Source organism: Monodelphis domestica, chromosome 7 (assembly GCF_027887165.1).
Source record: "Monodelphis domestica isolate mMonDom1 chromosome 7, mMonDom1.pri, whole genome shotgun sequence".
In the NCBI taxonomy this organism is placed as follows: domain Eukaryota; kingdom Metazoa; phylum Chordata; class Mammalia; order Didelphimorphia; family Didelphidae; genus Monodelphis; species Monodelphis domestica.
In genome coordinates, this window is record NC_077233.1 from 13,316,914 (window position 1) to 13,336,331 (window position 19,418).

At 36.6% G+C, this 19,418-nt stretch overlaps 1 protein-coding gene across 1 annotated transcript in view; it reads left to right on the forward strand.

Annotated features, from left to right (window-relative positions):
• SCN11A (sodium voltage-gated channel alpha subunit 11) overlaps positions 1-19,418 on the forward strand; it is a 130,893-nt gene that overhangs the window by 98,187 nt on the left and 13,288 nt on the right. Inside the window, exons 20-23 of the mRNA XM_056804223.1 lie at positions 1,920-2,198; positions 15,581-15,634; positions 17,857-17,998; positions 19,246-19,346. Of these exons, the coding sequence (XP_056660201.1) occupies positions 1,920-2,198; positions 15,581-15,634; positions 17,857-17,998; positions 19,246-19,346 (576 nt within the window). The remainder of the gene's footprint in view (positions 1-1,919; positions 2,199-15,580; positions 15,635-17,856; positions 17,999-19,245; positions 19,347-19,418) is intronic.

Consider the following 19,418-nt stretch of genomic DNA (forward strand, 5'->3'; position numbering starts at 1 on the left):
AAGCAGTTCTTAAGTCATTATTATATCCTGGGAACTGTGCTAGAAGATGGAGAGAAATGGCTAAAGAATGAAACATTCCCTACTCCCAAGAACCTTGCATTCTAAAGGGGGATACATAGGAGCAATCCACATATAAACATGAAGAGAGGAGATGCAAATATGCACAAGGGAGTTAAATGTAAAGGAGTCTGGGAGGGAGGGCATTAGCCATTGCAAGTGGAAGTAGGAAATGCTTCATGCCAGAGATGATTCTTGAGCTGCTTTTTAAGGGAAGAGAAGGACTTTGAGACTCAGGTGAGCAGAGAGTTTTCTAGGCATGGAGGTGGCCGAAATGAAGACATGGTGTGACGGACGATAGGGTAGAAAGTGTAAAGAAGAGGGAGGAGCCTAGTTTGCCTTGATCATACCATGTGGGAGGGGGAAGAATAATGTCTAGTGAGGTTGAAAAGATAGACTGGGTCCAGGTTGTGAAGGAACTTAAACGGTAACCAGAACTTAAGGAAATCACAGGAGTTGTCTTCATGATCATATCTGTACATAAAGCAAATGTTTTGTTCAGTCATTTTTTCAGCCTTGGCTTTACCACAGTCTTTGTGACCTCATTTGGAGTTTTCTTGGGCATTTCCTTCTCCAGCCCATTTTACAGATAAGGAAACCGGAGCAAACAGGGTTAAATGACTTGGCCACAATCACACAGCTAGTGGGGGTCCAAGGCCAGATTTGAACTCAAGAAGGTGAGTCTTCCTGACTCCAGGCCTGGCACTCTATTCACTGTACCACCTAACTGTCTTCTAAAGAAAATTAGCTTGGCAATGACTTTGACTTTTTGCAATAACCAAAGCCAGAAGTGATGAAAAGGCTTGAGCTAGGGTTGTAGCTGTGTGAATAGAGGGAGAATAGTTGGATTCTAAAGATGTTGTGAGATAGAAATGCCAAGAAGAACACAATAGTGCTTCTCCATGTTGAGGCAGTGACCATTTGGAAGCTTCTTTTAACATATAACATTCACACTAGATGATTTATCAACGCTTTCTTTTTCCAACTCTTGTTTTTTGCAAGTTAGGAAACTGCATTTTAGACATGAAGTGAACTGTCCAAGGTCATACAGATAGTTAGTGACAAGAAGTGGGATTTCTGTGAAGGAAATCATTGAGTGGATTGGGTTATGAGGAAAAAGGCAGCAACAGAATCAAGAGATCATGAGATAGGGCAGGCTAGATGTCCTCTGAATTGCCTCCTGGACTGCCCCCCCCCCCGCCCCTGGGAGGCCCAGTCAAAACAGAAAGCCACAGTTGGTTCCTGAGATGTGATGGGTGAGAATTAGTGGGTAGAGAAAAAGTTTGATAAACTGAGGCAAGAGCAGATTTCAGGCTCTTCTCTCTTCTGTGTTTGTTGCTGGCTGGCCTTCCCTGTGAGCACGGCTAAGGGCAGCCACAGAATAGCAAGCTAAATGGAACAACAACCTATATAATCTCCCTCCTATTTTCCAGCTTTTCTCTTACTATTTTTGAATGAATAAAATGATTAATTTACAGCCAGTCTCATCATTTTCCCTCTTACAGATTCAAAGTTGGTGTTCAAACTCCAGATCCAACACTCTTCCCCGTGAGTGCATTGTGCTGCCTGGGGATTAGGTGACATGGGTGTAGGATCTTGGTGTAGAATTGTAAGCATCATCTAAGGCAACCCCTTCATCTACAAATCAGGAAACAGACCCAGAGCCCTTAAGTAACTCCTCCAGCGTCACACAGACAGCAAATGGCAGATGGGATTCGAACCCACATCTGATTTCAAATGCATCCCTCTTCATACTTCACCATCCAATCTCAGCATAGTTTGTGCCTCAAGGGCTTTTCTAAATGAGAGAGTAAACCAAGGGAGACTCATGGGATGCCTTTCTCTGATCTTGTTTTGTGCAGGTCGTTGTCAATGCCCTTATTGGGGCCATCCCTGCCATCATGAATGTCCTGCTTGTCTGCCTCATTTTCTGGCTCATCTTCTGCATGTTAGGGGTGAACCTTTTCTCTGGGAAATTCAGAAAGTGCATCAACCAAACGAAAAATGATGAACTTGTAAACCATACGACCATTAGTAACATGTCAATGTGCAACAGCACTGAAAACCCTCATGTTTGCTGGATTAACACTAAAGTCAACTTTGATCATGTTGGAATTGGTTACTTGGCCCTCCTGCAGGTGGTAAGTGATGGAACCAACCACTACTTCCCCTCCTCCCTCAATGCGCAGGGAAGAAAGGCTGCAATCAGCTGCCCACGTTCCCCGGGCTATGTGCCTCCCCAAACTTTTCTGATTCTCCTTTCTAATCAAGCTGGTCCTCAATCTGTCCTCTATATTCATCTCCTCCTTGTAACCTTTGCCTTTTTCCTTCCTTCTAACTCTCCAAACTTTCTCCATTTTGGAAGGTCCAGTGCAAGGTCCTTCCTCTAGGACAACAGTAGCCCCTTTGGGGGCTCCTTACTCTGACTGCTCCCAGCATTGGTTCCATGGATTTTGTTCTTGGTTATATATTATCTCTCATCTGTGAGGATAATGCCTTTAGCACTTTCTTATTAGACCTGGGACAAGAGTCAAATGTGCCTCATCTTCATCAGAAAGCTCCCATTCCCAATAACCCGATCAATTCTGGTCACTTTTCCAGTTCCTTCCCATCACTGGGAGATAAACACAAACTACAGGTCACTCCACTTGAATGAGAGTAAGAGACACGACACACATCCATGTACTATCCCCAAATGGATAGTTCTTGGGGGGAAGATACAAATACACACCTGAGCGTGGAAAGGATTGGGATCCCAAAGCATTACAGAGAAAGTTCCTGAAATAAGAATAATCAGCATTTTTTTTTTAGTTTTTAAGTTTTGCAAAGCACATTACAAATATCATCTCATTTGGTCCTCACAACAACCTATAGCTAGGTGTTTTTATGATCCCCAATTCACAGTTGAGCAGAATGAGGCAGGCAGAGGATGAGTAACTGGGATTACACAGTTACTGAATGTTGGAGACTGGATTTGAACTCAGGTTTCTGTGACTCCAGCCTCAGTATTCTTATTCACTGTGTCAGCTAGCTAGCTGCCTGGTCACGGTGCACTATTTGGTATTTCTACCAGAAGACCACATAGTTTCATGCTTCAAGATATCATCTCTGCCTAAGCTAAATAATGGCCATAATCAGGTAACCAACATGAGAGCATCAGTTGGCCTTGGTTTTTGTAGGCTAGGCTTTTCTGTGGAAGTATCAAGATGTCTTGTCTTCTTCCTGGGCATGCCTGTATCTCAGACCTTCATTTTACAAGTTGCCCATCTCCATTACGTCACAACTTAGTGATCACCTTTTATTAAATAGAATTGAACCTGTTTGAATTTTCCTTCTGTCATTTCAGAGTAGGGGAAGAAAAACATGAGCATTTAATACAAACTGAAATTCATGGACTTAGGGCTGACATGAACACAGAGCAGACTCAAACACCACCAAGCCTTGTCACAGTGGTCACATGGCATGCTGGATAGCATCTCACACTTGGAATTATGAAGACTTGGGTTCAAATCCTTCCTTGCCATCCGTGTGGCCATGTGCAAATAACCACTTTATCTGCAGTGGGAACAATGATAGTAGCTAATTTACAGAGTTATTGTAAGGTTCAAATTAGATAAAGCTTGTCAAGTTCTTTGCAGACCTTAAAGAGCAATGAACATATTAATTATTATTATCAAAGGCATTTTCTAGAGAAGTTTATTCAGGGTAAGTCAATTATTATAATGAATAGACCATCAAATCATCTGACTTCAAACATTTACTAGATATGTGTCTATGGGCAAGTCACTTAACCTCGGCCTGAAAATACTAGGCACCCAAAAAAGGAAAAAGAGTCTCTCCCTTCAAAGAGCTTACAATCTATTACAGTGATGGTGAACCTTTTAGAGACCAAGTGCCCAAACTGCACCCTCACGTCTCATGTGACCTGTCCCTTTACCCCAGGGGAGGAAAGAAGCACCCCCATTGGGCTGCTGGGCAGAGGACTGGGTGATATGAAAAAATGTCCTCAGGTGCAGTGAAGAGGGGGGAAGGTAGCAGCCCCCTTCAGCACATGTGCCATAGATTTGCCAACATGGATCTAATATAAAGTGTTATGATATTTGGACCTGGGTTTCAGTGTGAAAATAGAGAGGAAATGGAGAGTTTCTGAGGCATGAAAAAAAATGAATTGATGACAGATTAGATACCAAGGAGGAAGGTGAAAAAATAGTCCAAAGGCTTCGAGCTTTAGAGACTGTAAAAATGGAGGTATTCTTGGTGGAATTTGGATTTTAAGTCCCTTCTCCTTCTTCCTCCCTGCCCTTCCCATTGTCTGGGAGGGCAAGCAATTGGATATTGACTTTCCCACATTAGCAAAACATCTTGATCTCAAAAACAGTATGTGTAGAGACAGCTTAAGGTTTCTAAATCTCCTAATAGAACAGAAGCAAAAAAAAAACACCCTGGAAAATATAATGTGAGAAATAATGCAAGAAAGCTATTCAGAACTTCTTGACAGAAAAACAAAGTACCAGCTGAAAGAATCTGTAGCTCACCTTCAGGGGAAAACAATAACATGAACCCTATATTGCAATTTCCTAGACATACTGGCAAAAATTGAACAATTCTAATGACAGAAAATGAATTCTGTGAGCAACCCAGAAAAAGACCCCCCAAAAGAAAGGAAAGTCATTCTGTACTCACCAGAAATGACAAGCAGGGAATGGAATAATGTGTTTTGAAGAGCAAAGAACTTCAAAATGCCATCCTACATGATATACCCAAATGATATATTTAAACCTGACCTTAGCCATCAAGGGAAAAAATGGATGTTCAATAAAAAGCAGCATTTGAAACATCCCCACAATGACAACCAGGCATTATCAGATTATTTGCTTTGAATAGATAATAGAAATAAAAGACAGCAATCAAAGAAGACCTAAGTAACAAAAGAAATTACTCCAGAAAAAGGGAGGAAAAAAGTAAATAGAATTAAAAACAATAACAACAAAATAACAACAGAGAAATCATTAAGACATTTCTTTCTACTGTTGAGTTGGATGAATGCAGATCAAAGCAGACTATCTTTCACATCAATGAATTTGGGGGTTTTGATTTTGTATGAGTGTGCTCGACAACAATGACCAAGAAGGGAGTGAGTTTTCTTTTGTTTTTAATTTTTATTGACAATATTTTTCCATGTTTACATGATTCATGATCATACTCATACTTTTTCCTCCCCCTCCCAAAGCTTAAAAGGAGTTCCACTGGGTTATCCATGTATCAGTGTTCAAAACCTATTTCCATGTTATTCATGTTTGCAGTAGAGCCATCTTTTCACATCAAAACCCCAATCATATCCCCATTGAACCACGTGATTGATTTTATGTTTCTCTTCTGTGTTTCTGCTCTTTCAGTTCTTTCTTTGGATATGGATAGTGTCTTTCTTCTAAGTCCCTCAGAAATATCCTGGATCATTGCATTGCTGCTAGTAGCAAAGTCAGTTACATCTGATTGTGCCACAGTGTATCAGTCTCTGTGCACAACATTCTCCTGGTTCTGCTCCTTTCGCTCTGCATCCATTCCTAGAGGTTGTTCCAGTTCACATGGAATTCCTCCATTTCTTTTTTTTTTTAAACCCTTACCTTCCGTCTTGGAGTCAATACTGTATATTGGCTCCAAGGCAGAAGAGTGGTAAGGGCTAGGCAATGGGGGTCAAGTGACTTGCCCAGGGTCACACAGCTGGGAAGTGTCTGAGGCCAGATTTGAACCTAGGACCTCCCATCTCTAGGGCTAGCTCTCAATCCACTGAGCTACCCAGCTGCCCCCAATTCCTCCATTTCTTTATTCCTTTCAGCATAATAGTTCACCAACATGAGTTTTATATGATATGTATTCATGTATGGCCCAGGAAAAAAATGAAATGTCTTTCTAAAAGTACACAAAGTGATAAAGATATAAGTTAATTTAAAGAGAAGTGATGTTTGCAAAACAGATTTGAAACACTATGTAATAAATCTCCAAACAATTCTGCCTACAGGTGAATCAATGTTTTTCCAGTGACAAGAGTACAGAATGATAGCGTGCATGAAAGAAGAGAGAGGAAGAAGAAGGGACTATGTGTTATGCCCTAATCAAATCAGTTGGCAAACAATGAAGGCAAAATAATTTCTATAGTTGCTAAGGAAGAAAAGTAAATGTGGGAAAATGAGGGCTGAAATCGAAAAAAAAAATTGGGAAATAATTCAGTAGTGGCCAGAAGGCTCACTGAAGAATACTTTCATGAATTGCTTGTTGACTCCAGGAGTGGGGAGGGAAGTGGGAGAGAGACAACAAGAATCATGTAACCATGGAAAAATAAAAAAATAAAAATAAAAAGCATAAAAAAGAATACTTTCACTGAAGAAGACATATTTTGTAATGAGAGATGGGGATCTTACAATGCATATAATCTTGCAGAGATCTATTGCTTAGAGAAAGACCACTACCTCTCCTCAGGAGAAATGGAGTTACAGTGCAGTTGACAGCCAGAAGGGTGGGAGGGTATGGATGAGACAGATTTCCTGGTAACAAGGAAAAAATGGTCATGGAGAGGGAAGAGAGTTGGAATGAACTACACAATCAGGAAAACTCCTACCATGGGGCACATCTTCTTTTTTCCCCATCTCTAGGAACTGATACTTCTGGAAATGAGACCCAACAGAAAGAAAGAGGTCAGATAGCAGCAAGATCTACAAGGCAATAATGTAATAACTGTTTAGGAGAAACTCAAAACAACTAAAAACAACCCTAAAGTTTTAATTCCATGAGGAATAAACTAAAGAAGATATACATGAGCATAAAGACTATCAATAAAAAGTCTAGAATAGACAAAAATGGAAAAGAATTGGTATAGAGAAAAAGTTAAAGGCATTCTTCTTCTTCTTTTTTTTTTTAAGAAAAAGGCCCAGAAAATTAAAAAGAAAACCTAACCCAACAAAAGTTGAAGAACAAAGGGAAGGAGATTTTACTTAGCTGAGAGGGGAAATTAGATAAGAAATTGATTACTAAAGAAAAAAGAAAGAGATATTCATATATTGGGTAAAGTGCTAAAACTAAGGAAAGGCATGAAAAACACTTGGGAGTCAGAGCTTTAGAGTAAGGGGAAAGGAGTCTTTGGAGAACAGGGTTGCCTTAACGTAGATTAAGCAAAATAATAGGAAACAAAAGGTACTGGTTTCTACAGAGGAATAACAATGTAAACTCCTAATGCTAAAAAGGTCAGAATTAGAGATGAATGGAAGAAAATACAAAAAATGGATTACAAACATTTCCCCCAATTTTCTACTTTCCTTCTGATCTTGACTAAATTGGTTATATTTGTACAAAAGCCTTTTAGTTTATTATAATAAAAACTATCCATTTTACATCCTATAATACTGTCTTGTTTATTCATAAATTCATTTATAAATCTGATGGGTAATATATTTCACAATTCTCTGATTTACTTATGATATCTCCCTTTATGTTTAGGTCATGGATCCATTTTGATCTTATCTTTGTAGGTGGTGTAAGATATTTGTTTATACATAGTTTCTGTCAGAATACTTTCTTCCAGTTTCCCAGCAATTTTTACCAAATAATGAATGTTTATCTCAAAAGCTTAGATCTTTGCATTTATCAATGCAAATTTATAAAAAATTACTATAATTACTATATAAATATTTATATAAATAATATTAATAAAATAAATAAATAAAAATAAATAAAAATTTATATTAAAATATAAATAAAAAATTACTATAGTAATTGCTACTGTGTATTATATACTTACTTTACTCTAGTGATTCACCATTCTATTTCTTAGCCAATACCAGATAGTTTTGATATTTTTCACCTTATAAATTTGAGACCTGGGCCTGGTATACTTCCTTCACATTTTCCTTTGATATTCTTTTTGTTCTTCCAAATAAATTTTATTATTGGGTTTTTCCTAGCTCAATAAAATAATTTTTGGTAGTTTAATTGCAATGGCACTAAATAAAGTAGATTGCCATTTTTATTATATTGGCTTGACTCACCTATGAACAATTAATATTTCTCCAATTATTTAAATCTAACTTTATATAAAAAGCATTTTATGTGTCTTCATATTCACATTTTATGTATATTCATATAGGTTTGGATTTGTCTTGTCAGGAATACACCAATGTTATTTTATATTGTCTATGATTATTTTAAGTAAAATAACTCTTACTATCTCTTCCTGCAGGGTTTTGTGAGAAATATATAGAAATGCTAATGATATGTGTGGGTTTATATCTTGCTTCTTTGCTGCAATGGCTAATTATTTCAATGAACTTTTTAATTAAATCTTTAGGATTTTCCAAATATATCATCCCATCATCTACAAGGATTTATCTTCTCCCTCCCATTCTGATTCTTTTGATCTCTTCTCTTATTGCTATAGCTAGCATTTCTAGTACTATATTGAATAATATTGGTGATAAAGGGCATCTTTGCCTACTCTAGATCTTATTAGAAAGCCTTCTAACTCATCTCCATTATAACTAATGCTTGCTGATTGTTTAGGTAGATTCTTCTTACCATTTTAAGGAAAAATTGTTTTACTCTTATGCTTTCCAATGTTTTTAATAGGAATAAGTGTATATTGCCAAAGGCTTTTTCTGCATCTATTGATATAATCATATGATTTTTGTTGATTGTGTTTCTGATATAATGGTTTTCAAATTATATTGAGGCAGTCCTGATTTCCTGGTATAAATCCCACTTCATCACAATGGATAAAGTTTGTGATATATTTATTATACTGTCCTTTGTTGTTGCTCATTTGTTTCGGTCATATCTGATTCTTCATGACTTCATTTGGGGTTTCCTTAGCAAAGACACTAAAGTGCTTTGCTATTTCCTTCTCCAGCTCATTTTACTAGTAAGGAACTGAGGCAAACAGGGTTAAGTGACTTGCCCAAGGTCACATAGCCAGTAAATGTTTTAGGCCAGATTTGAATTCAGGAATTTCAGAAACATTTCTGACTCCAGACCTAACACTCTCTCACCTGTATCATGAAGTTGCCCTGCAGTATCCTAGCAAGTATTTTATTTAGGATTTTTGTATCACTATTCACTAGTGAAATTAGTTTGTAATTTTCTTTCTCTTTTTTTGTTCATTCTTGATTTAGGTATCAGCCTCATGTTTGTGTCATAAAAGGAGTTTGCCTATTATTCCATATAGTTTATTTAAGATTGGACTTAAATATTTGCTAGAATTCACTTCTAAATCCATCTGGTCCTGATGCTTTTTTTCCCTTAGGAAGCCGTTTATGGCCTACTCCATTTCGTTTTTAAAAATAAATTTATTTAAACATTCTATTTCTTCTTCTGTTAATCCGAGGCACTTTATATTTGAGTAAGTATTCTTTCATTTCACTTAGATTGTTTAATTTATTGGCATGTAATTGAGCAAAAGAACTCCTAATGATTGCTTTAATTTCATCTGCATTAGTGGCATATTCATTCTTTTCATTTTTTTTAACTAGTGATTTGGTTTTCTTCTCTTTTTAAAAAAATCATTTAACCGATGGCTTATCTATTTTCTTGTTTTTTTTACCCAATAGAACCAGTTTCTAGTTTTATTTATTTATTCAATGATTTTCTTGGATTTGATTTTATTAATTTCACCTTTAATTTTTTTTAAATTCTCTTTTATTACTATGAGCTTGATAAGCATTAACAAATGTGTATGTTTCCACATTAAAAGAACAGAAAAAGGGACCACATATTAAATTCTGAATCTTTATTACATATAACTTTTAAAACATATATGTTTATATTTAATATTTCAAATTTAACATAGAACATTGCTTTGCTTGTTTGGGTCTCTTTCTGTATTTTCTTTTACTCTCTTATTTGTATTTTTTTTAAACCCTTACCTTCCATCTTGGAGTCAATACTGTGTATTGGCTCCAAGGCAGAAGAGTGGTAAGGGCTAGGCAATGGGGGTCAAGTGACTTGTCCAGGGTTACACAGCTGGGAAGTGTCTGAGGCCAGATTTGAACCCAGGACCTCCCCTCTCTAGGCCTGGCTCTCAATCCACTGAGCTACCCAGCTGCCCCATTATTTGTATTTTAAGTGATTCATCAATATACTTTCTTTTTTATATGATTATCATTATTAACCCTACTTATTTTCAAAACCCTCCCATTCAACAAGAAACTAATGAATTTTTTAAAAAAGTTTCCCTCTCTTTCAGCCCTTCCTCCTTCCCAAGAAGGCAGGCTTGTACATGGATTGTACATATATTTTTTATATTTACTTGTTCATCATGTTGTGGAAGAAGACATATATTGCTTACACTAGAGACAATTTCACAGAGGAAATTAAGTGAGGAAAAGTGTCTTTTTATCTGCATTCAGATTCTGTTTGCTCCTATGGCAATAGATAACATTTTTCATCATGAGTCTGTTATAGTTGTTCTGAATCCTTGCCTTGTTGATCATATTTAAGTCATTCACAGCTGATCATCCTATGTTGTTACTATGTATGTCATTCTCTTGGTTCTGCTCGCTTCACTTGGCATCAGTTCATATTAGCCTTTCCAGGTTTTTTTTATCATCTTATTTGTCATTTTTTATGGCACAATAGTATTCCATCACAATCATATGCCACAAATTATTCAGCCATTCCCTAATTGATAGACACCCCTAGTTTCTAGTTCTCTATCACCAGAAATAGACCTCCTGTAAGTATTTTAGAACATAAAAGTTCTTTTCCATTTTTCTTGACCACCTTAGGAAATAAACCTAAAAGTGGTATTATTGGGTCAAAGTGTATACACAGGTTTATAACTCTTTGATTATAATTCTAGATTGCTCTTCAGAATGGTTTGATCAGTCCATAATTCCAACAACAATAAATTTAATTTTTAGAATTTCTAGTTTATAGTTTTTAATTGGGAATTTAAAATTTGTTCTTTTTCTAGTTTTTAAAATTTAATACCCAATTCTGCTATGTCTCTCTTTTATTGATATAAGCATCTAAAGATATAAATTTTCCTCTGCTTACTGCTTTTGCTATATCCTGTAAGTTTCAATATGTTGTCTCGTTATTATCAATCTCCGTAATAACATTATTTATTGTTTCTGTGATTTGTTCCTTGACCCATTCATTTTAAAGATTATATTATTTATTTTTAAATTAATTTTAACCTGGGATTATATAGCCCTTTGTTAAGTTAAATTTTTATTGTATTATGATCTGAAAATAGGCATTTAATATTTCTGATTTCTGCATTTGACCATAAGGATTTTATGCTCTAATAATATGGTAAGTTTTTTAAAAGGTACCATATTCTATGGGGAGGGGGGGGAAGTTACTATAAATTCCTTTCTATTACCATTCAATTCTTTTCACATGTCTATCATATGTAGCTTATCTAAGATTCTATTCCCCACATTGACATCTTTCTTGTTTGTTTGTTTTTGGTTACATTTGTCTTGTTCTGAGAGGTTAAAGTTGAAGCTCTTCATTATTCTGGTTTAGCTATCAATTTCCACATGTAATTAATTTACCTTTTATAAATTTGGATGCTAGAGCATTTGATACTTATGAATTTAGTACTGATACTGTTTCATTATATATTTTAATATAATGTAGTGTCCTTGATTATTTCTTTTAGTTAAATTTATTTTAAATTTAACACTGATTTCTCCTGCTTTTTTACATCAAGTAAAGCATAATAAACTTTAGCCCTTTATTTTTATTCTATTTGTGGCTCTCATTTTAAAATGTATTGTTTATCAACAACATATTGTCAGGTTCTAGTTTTTTATCCATTCTGCTATCAATTTCCATTTTATAGGTGGGTTCATACTGTTTACATTCAAATTTATAATTACTAGTTGTATATGTCCCTCCATCTTATCCCCTCCCTCCATTATGTATCCTTCAGTCTCTTTCTCTTTTTAACCTATCCCTCATCACAAGTCTAGTTTCCATTTGACCACTCCTCCATAATCTGTAACCTTTCTAAGAGTCCCTCCCTTATCCTATTTCTCTGTAAGTTAAGAAGACTTTTTATACCTAACTATATGTATATGTTATTCCTTCTTTAACCCAGGACTGAGGAAAATTAAATCCCTATGCTGCCCATCTTCCATCCTATCTTTCCCTCCATTGAAAAAGGTTCTTCCATTCTTGCCTCTTTTGTATGTAATAATTTATTCTCTTTTAGCTCTTCTTATCCAATTTTATTCTTTAGAATCACCCCCATCATAATCAATTCAAATCTTTTACTATTATTACCTCTGTTATAATCTATCTTAATATTGATGACATTCTTAAGAATTACAAACATCATTTTCTCACATAAGACAGTAAAAAGTTTAAGTCCTTCATGATTAGTCTTTCATGTTACCTTCTTATGTTCCTCCTGATTCTTGTATATGAAAGTCAGATTTTCTGTTTGAGTCTTGTTTTTTTCCTCAAGAATGTATGAAAATCCATTAATTCATTAAGTATCCATTTTTTTACTTTGAAGGATTATATTCAAGTTTGCTGGAGAGCAAACCCACTTCCTTTGCTCCTCAAACTATTATATTCCATGCTTTTTGATCTTTTAATATAGAGCTGCTAACTCTTGTGTTATCTTGTCTGTAGCTCCACAGTGTTTAAATAATTTTTTCTAGTTCCTGCTAATATATTCTCCTTTGCCTGAGAATTTTAAAACTTACTATATAAGCTTCTTGGGAGTTTGGGGCTCTCTTTCAGGCAATGACTGGTGGATCTTTTCAATTTCTATTTGTCCTTAGTTCTAATTTCCTTAACAATTTCTTAAAGTATAATTTCTAGATTATTTTTTATCATGATTTTCAGGTCGTCCAACAATTCTTATATTATCTTTCTGAATCAGTTTTGCATATCAGCTGTTTTTCTAATGAGATATTTAATATTTTCTTCAATTTTTCATTCTTTTGTTTTTGTTTTCTTATTTTTTGATGTTTTGTCAAGCTATTAGCTTCCTCTTGCCCAACTCTAATTTTTTTTTTTAATTTGGTCAACTTCAAACATTATTCCTTGGTTACAAAAATAATTTTCTATTCCTCCCTCTCCTCCCCTCCCCCCTCCCATAGCCAACACACAGTTCCACTGGGTAGAGCATATGTTCTTGCTCAGAACCCATTTCCACGTTGTTGGTATTTGCACTAGGATGTTCATTTAGAGTCTATATCCCCAATCATATCCCCTTCAACCCATGTCATGAAGCAGTTGTTTTTCTTTACTGTTTTTACTCCCACAGTTTTTCCTCTGGATGTGGATAGTGTTCTTTCTCATAGATCCCTCTGGGTTGTTTGGGATCACTGCATTTCCACTAATGGAGAAGTCCATTACACTCGATTGTACCACAGTGTATCAGTCTCTGTGTACAATGTTCTCCTGGTTCTGCTCCTCTTGCTCTGCATCACTTCCTGGAGTTTGTGCCAGTCACCTTGGAATTCCTCCACTTTATTATTCCTTTTAGCACAATAGTATTCCATCACCATCATATACCACAATGTGTTCAGCCATTCCCCAATTGAGGGGCATCCCCTCATTTTCCAATTTTTGGCCACCACAAAGAGTGCAGCTATGAATATTCTTGTACAAGTCTTTTTCCTTATTATCTCTTTGGGGTACAAGCCCAGTAGTGCTATGGCTGGATCAAAGTCTTTTATCGGCCTTTGGGCATAGTTCCAAATTGTCCTCCAGAATGGTTGGATCAGTTCACAACTCCACCAGTAATGAATTAATGTCCCTACTTTGCCACATCCCCTCCAGCATTCATTACTTTCCTTTGCTGTCATGCTGGCCAGTCTGCTTGGTGTGAGGTGACACCTCAGAGTTGTTTTGATTTGCATCTCTCTGATTATAAGAGATCTAGAACACTTCTTCATGTGCTTATTAATAATTTTGATTTCTTTGTCTGAGAACTGCCTATCCATGTCCCTTGCCCATTTGTCAATTGGAGAATGGCTTGATTTTTTGTACAATTGATTTAGCTCTTTGTAAATTTGAGTAATTAGACCTTTGTCCGAGGTTTTTGTTATGAACATTGTTTCCCAGTTTGTTATTTCCCTTCTGATTTTGGTTACATTCATTTTGTTTGTACAAAACCTTTTTAATTTGATGTAGTCAAAATTATTTATTTTACATTTTGTGGCTCTTTCTAAGTCTTGCTTGGTTTTGAAGTCTTTCCCTTCCCAAAGGTCTGACATGTATACTATTCTGTGTTCACCTAATTTACTTATAGTTTCCTTCTTTATGTTTAAGTCATTCACCCATTTTGAATTTATCTTGGTGTAGGGTGTGAGGTGTTGATCTAAGCCTAATCTTTCCCACACTGTCCTCCAATTTTCCCAGCAGTTTTTTATCAAAGAGTCGATTTTTGTCCCAAAAGCTGGGATTAATTTTTAAGAAGATATTTTTTCGGTAAGCTTTTGGACCTCTTTTTCCAGTTCATCATTTTCTTTCATTACTTTGATTTCTTTTCCCAATTTTTCTTCCACCTCTCTTATTTGATATTTAAAGTCCTTTTCAAGGACTTTAAATATCATATTTATTTGTTATGATAACTCTTTTTGTACTTATGACCATTTTATATTTTCTTTGATGCTTCATTGTCTTCTGTGTTTGAAATCTGATTATTTATGCCACTGTAGTAACTATGTCATGTGTTTTTTTTATCTGAGTATAAAGGCTTTTCTTTAATCTTTGTTATAGGTTATCTGAACAGTTTCTGAGAATTTCTCTCCTTTTTCCCCTGAATTTTGTTTTTATTTGCCTTTTCCCCACCATTTTCAATTTATTTTCTATTTTCAAGAATGTTGTGCCTTTCATCTGAAAAGTCTTCTAGTCAGTTTTTTTCCCTTAAAGTATGCCTTTTCCTTCTCTGCCAACTTGTTCCTGATTTCTGCAATTTCTTCTTCTGTCTCCTTTCCTGACTCTTTCAGGCCCTTGAGTCCATGTCATGTGAGGACCAGTTGTAAAACCACGGTATATTTAGTTAGGAGAAAAGGAGGGCTATGGGTAACAAAACAGCTATGTTTGAGTATTTAAACGGCTGCCATGATGAGATGGAAATCGGCTTGTACAGTAGGACCTGGAGTGATAAGTAGCATCTATAAAAAGGCCAAATTGGGCTTGATGTTGGTGGAGGTTTCCTCACAATTTAGGCCACCCAAAATAGATTATGTTAGAAGTTCCCCTTTTAGTAGGTCTTCAAATAGAAGGTAGATGAGCTCTGATCAGGAATATTATAGTAGAGATTTCTTTCATGCATGGATTGAAATAGATGGCCACTGAAGTCATCTGTCAAATTCTGTGACTTGTTTTTGAAGTTTTCCTTTCATTTAAAGTACAAATACTTTAAGGGTCAAGAAGTTCTCTATCCTCTGTTAATTTCTTATAGCACTTTATGCATAAATGTATAATAATGTCTATTGATGCTGTTTATGTTTAATTCAAGGAAAAACGATGTATAACAATGTTCACTTTTGTGCTTTTGCTCCAGGCAACATTTAAAGGTTGGATGGAAATTATGTATGCAGCTGTAGATTCAAGAAAGGTAAGTCAGAGACACTGGGCATCTTTCTGGATTATCTGAAAGTAATTAGGAGAGCTTAACAGTGACTTTGGGGTCACACTGTAGTAGACGTGTGGCTGTATTCAGAGGAATCTTTCTTTGACAGTCAAAAAATGCCCATAGGGAGGAAATCTACTCTGATGGAGGTGAATGGCCCACAAAAATAGATGTTTCCTCATCTGTATGATTTGGGTTCAGAATGCTATGAACCTTGACCCTTCAGTAAGTAAAATAGGAAAGATGGAATATTCCCCCCTGAATCTCTCTTTTCCTGCTTAGCCACAGAACCATAGGTTCTGGGGGCCAAAGAAGTGAGCTCATGCTCCAAGAGGACAGAGTCACAGCACTCAGAGTTGTGAACACTGTGTCTTTTGGAATGGATGTAAAAACTTTGAAATTGTCCAAATCGAAGCTAAATTCTAGTCTGTGTGTGTGTGTGTGTGTGTGTGTGTGTGTGTGTGTGTGTGTGTGTGTGTGTTTTAAAAAGGAACACCACAGATTCACCCAGAGTGACAAAGGACCATACCCAACCTTAATGTTACAGGGAAACAATTGCTGATCCCAAGAAATTGAGAATTTCTCAAGGTCACATATGAAGCCAGAGATCAAGTGGGGACCAGAAGCTATAACTCTTGACTCCTTCCACTCTGCCACACCAAATGCACACATATACGTGCACACACACACACACACACACATTATCTTTTCCTCTTTCTTAAGATAGCCTTGCGTCCATGTGCGTTTGACATATTTTATTTATACTAAGCCTTCAGACACTGTGGCTGTCTACAAATGGACCCTCCAAATGAATTTATTGTCCGAATCATCACAAAGCCAGTTTATGCCTTGGTTATGAGACGCAGGTTTTAGGCAAATGACCTCGAATCACCCAAGTGTAGCTATGCCGATCTTTGAATCCTTCTAGAAAAAGCCTCTAATGCTAGTGTCTGCAGTTTAAGAGAGCAAAGGAGGACAGGTCTGACCAACTGTGTTCACTTTCAGCTTCCTCCACTGCTTTTGTCTACTGTTATTACTAGGAATATTTCACTTTCTTTAGTACTTTATCTTGCTTGTGTGGGCCAGTGAAATCAGTGAAAAAAGGAGTCCAGGGATGGATGGATCTGCCTTTTTCATACCCAAAGAAACTCAGGCTCAGGTGAAACCATTTACCCATGATCACAACTGATAGCTGCCAGAGCTAGGATTTAGCCTGAAGTCTTCTAACACAAATTCCAGTGCTCTTTGTCCTGCTATATGCTGGTCCCTCAAACTGGATGTAGGATGTAGGGACAGAGACAAGATGGTGGATTCGAGGCAGCCACTCAGCTGAACTCTCTCAATATTCCCCTCCAAATGACTTTAAAAATAACTCCTCGAATCAAATTTTTGAGCAGTAAAGCTAACAACGTAATGAACAAAGTCAAGAAATAGACTGGAAAAATGATCAAACAGCAACAAAAAAGAACTTGACCATAAAAAGTTTCTATAGTGGCAGAGAAGACCAAGACAGAGAGTCAGAAGAAAGCAATAATGTACGAGTGTGTGTGTGTGTGTGGGGGGGGGGGGGGTTGCTACAAGGAAAGTCTCAAAGAAAACTGTTCATTGGACCCAAGCCAAACAAGAATTCCTAGAAAAGTTAAAGGAAGATATGAGTGGTGGAAAGAAAATTAGGAAAAGAAATGAGAGTAATGCAAGAAAATTATGAAAAGACAGTTAAGAGCTTGATGAAAGGCACAAAAAAGTACTAAAGAAAATAACATCTGAAAACCAGAGTTTTCTTGCTTTATTTTCTCACTTTTTTGTAATATGGCTAATATGAAAATATGTTTTGTATGATTTCACATCTATACTATAATCGATATTTTGCTTACCTTCATAATGGATGGAGGAGGAAGGGGGAAGAAAGGAGAGAATGCAGAACTCAAAATTTAAAAAGAAAAGAATGTTAAAAATAAACAATAAAAAGTTTAAAATAAAATTAAAAGCTGGATTGTACTACTGTGATAATTTGGAACATCACTCTCTGCTTGGCTGAAATAGCCAATAGAATTCAGATGTAACAACAGGAATTTAGGATGTTTTCTGATATTACCTGATGTGTCTGAGTATTTCTGAGGTATTAATATGGTCCTTAGATAAAGAAATAAAAACAAGAATATATTTTTCCTTGCTGATTTTTTGTCTTCGGTGTTTTTGTCCCACAGGTAGGCGAGCAGCCCTACTTTGAGGCAAATCTCTATGCATATCTCTACTTTGTTGTTTTCATCATTTTTGGCTCATTCTTCACGCTGAATCTTTTCATCGGTGTAATCATTGACAACTTTAATCAACAGCAAAAAAAGATAAGTATGCTGAAGGTCCTGGTTCTTTCAAATGTCCTTTGTCTTTTGCAGAGAGAAAATCCTCTCCCTGGGTACAAGGCAAAGCATTTGTGTTACTTAATCAAGATGTGAAAATTGTGTTATTGTGCTGCTGTTAGCGTGGCATATCATTCCTTTTTCTTTCATCTCCATTTTCTTTTCTAGTCTTTTCTCCTTCCCTCTCTTCTCCTTTCCTTTTGTCCCAAAGGACTTTACTGTGGAGAATTCATAACAGATGACCTCATGGTGGTGTTTATTCATGTTGCTTGTTTGCATTGTTATTGCTTTTCAGATTTCCTTAGTCATTTAGGAGTAAATGAGGTAATGAAGGAGGACTGACCTTCCATGTAAACAGACCTCAGGGACTTGACTCAGGACTTAGCAAGAGATGCTCAGTTTCCCCTGTACACCCCAAATCTAGGTCCATAAGGCCATTGAATGAAATCATTTGGGATATCAGGACAAACAGCAGAGTGCTTGGCTTTGTCACTACCACTAACGTTTCTCTCTGAGAGTGTCTGAGAGCACCTTCAGAGGGACTTTTCCACATTTTGTTCTGCCAGGGACACCTTGAAGTACAAATCATTTTTCTAATGTGCAACAATTCCTTTTGCACCAATCAATGTCCCCCATCTTTTAGCAATACCATTAGCAAAAAGCCCTCAATAGAGCCCAGAATATGAACAAGAATGACTTCAAGAACTTGCCACAGTGTCTTGGTCTAACTGTCCCTGGACTCTTTTTAAGACAGAGAACTCTGCTCTCACTAACGATGCTCCTTGTAGCAGATTCCAAGTTTCCTTTACTTGTCTTCGGGAATGTTTATTCATCTTAACTGTCAAGGAATGAGTCGTTTGTAGACCTGCACAAAGTCATCTAGTTCATCTCTCTGTTATCACGGAGGTTGTAAACTCTTACAAACAGATTGTTGGCCACTTTAGATACTAAAGGAATGGCAAAGGATTTGAAAAAAGAATTGCTTTCTTCCCACAAGATAGGTCCGACTCTCAGAAACGTGTTCCTCTAAGTACTGTAGATGGAATTTGCGTTGAAAAGCGTCTGTTCGTGAATCCCCTCCCCTAGTTCTGCAGAACAGTCTTCTCACTTCTCCCACTTGCCTTTGGGGGGGGTTGATAGAAAATCATGAAAATGCAGAGCTTCATTTCTGAAATTTCAGGTGGTTTCCAATAATGAACACAGAAAGGAATAACCAAGTCTTTCCAATGTACTTAGGTGGCCAAGATATCTTCATGACAGAAGAACAGAAAAAATACTATAATGCAATGAAAAAGCTGGGATCAAAGAAGCCCCAAAAGCCAATCCCAAGGCCCTTGGTAAGACCAACTGACTTGTTTCAAAGACATATAGCAGAGAGGGGACAAAATTACGTTTACGAAATGCCGCGC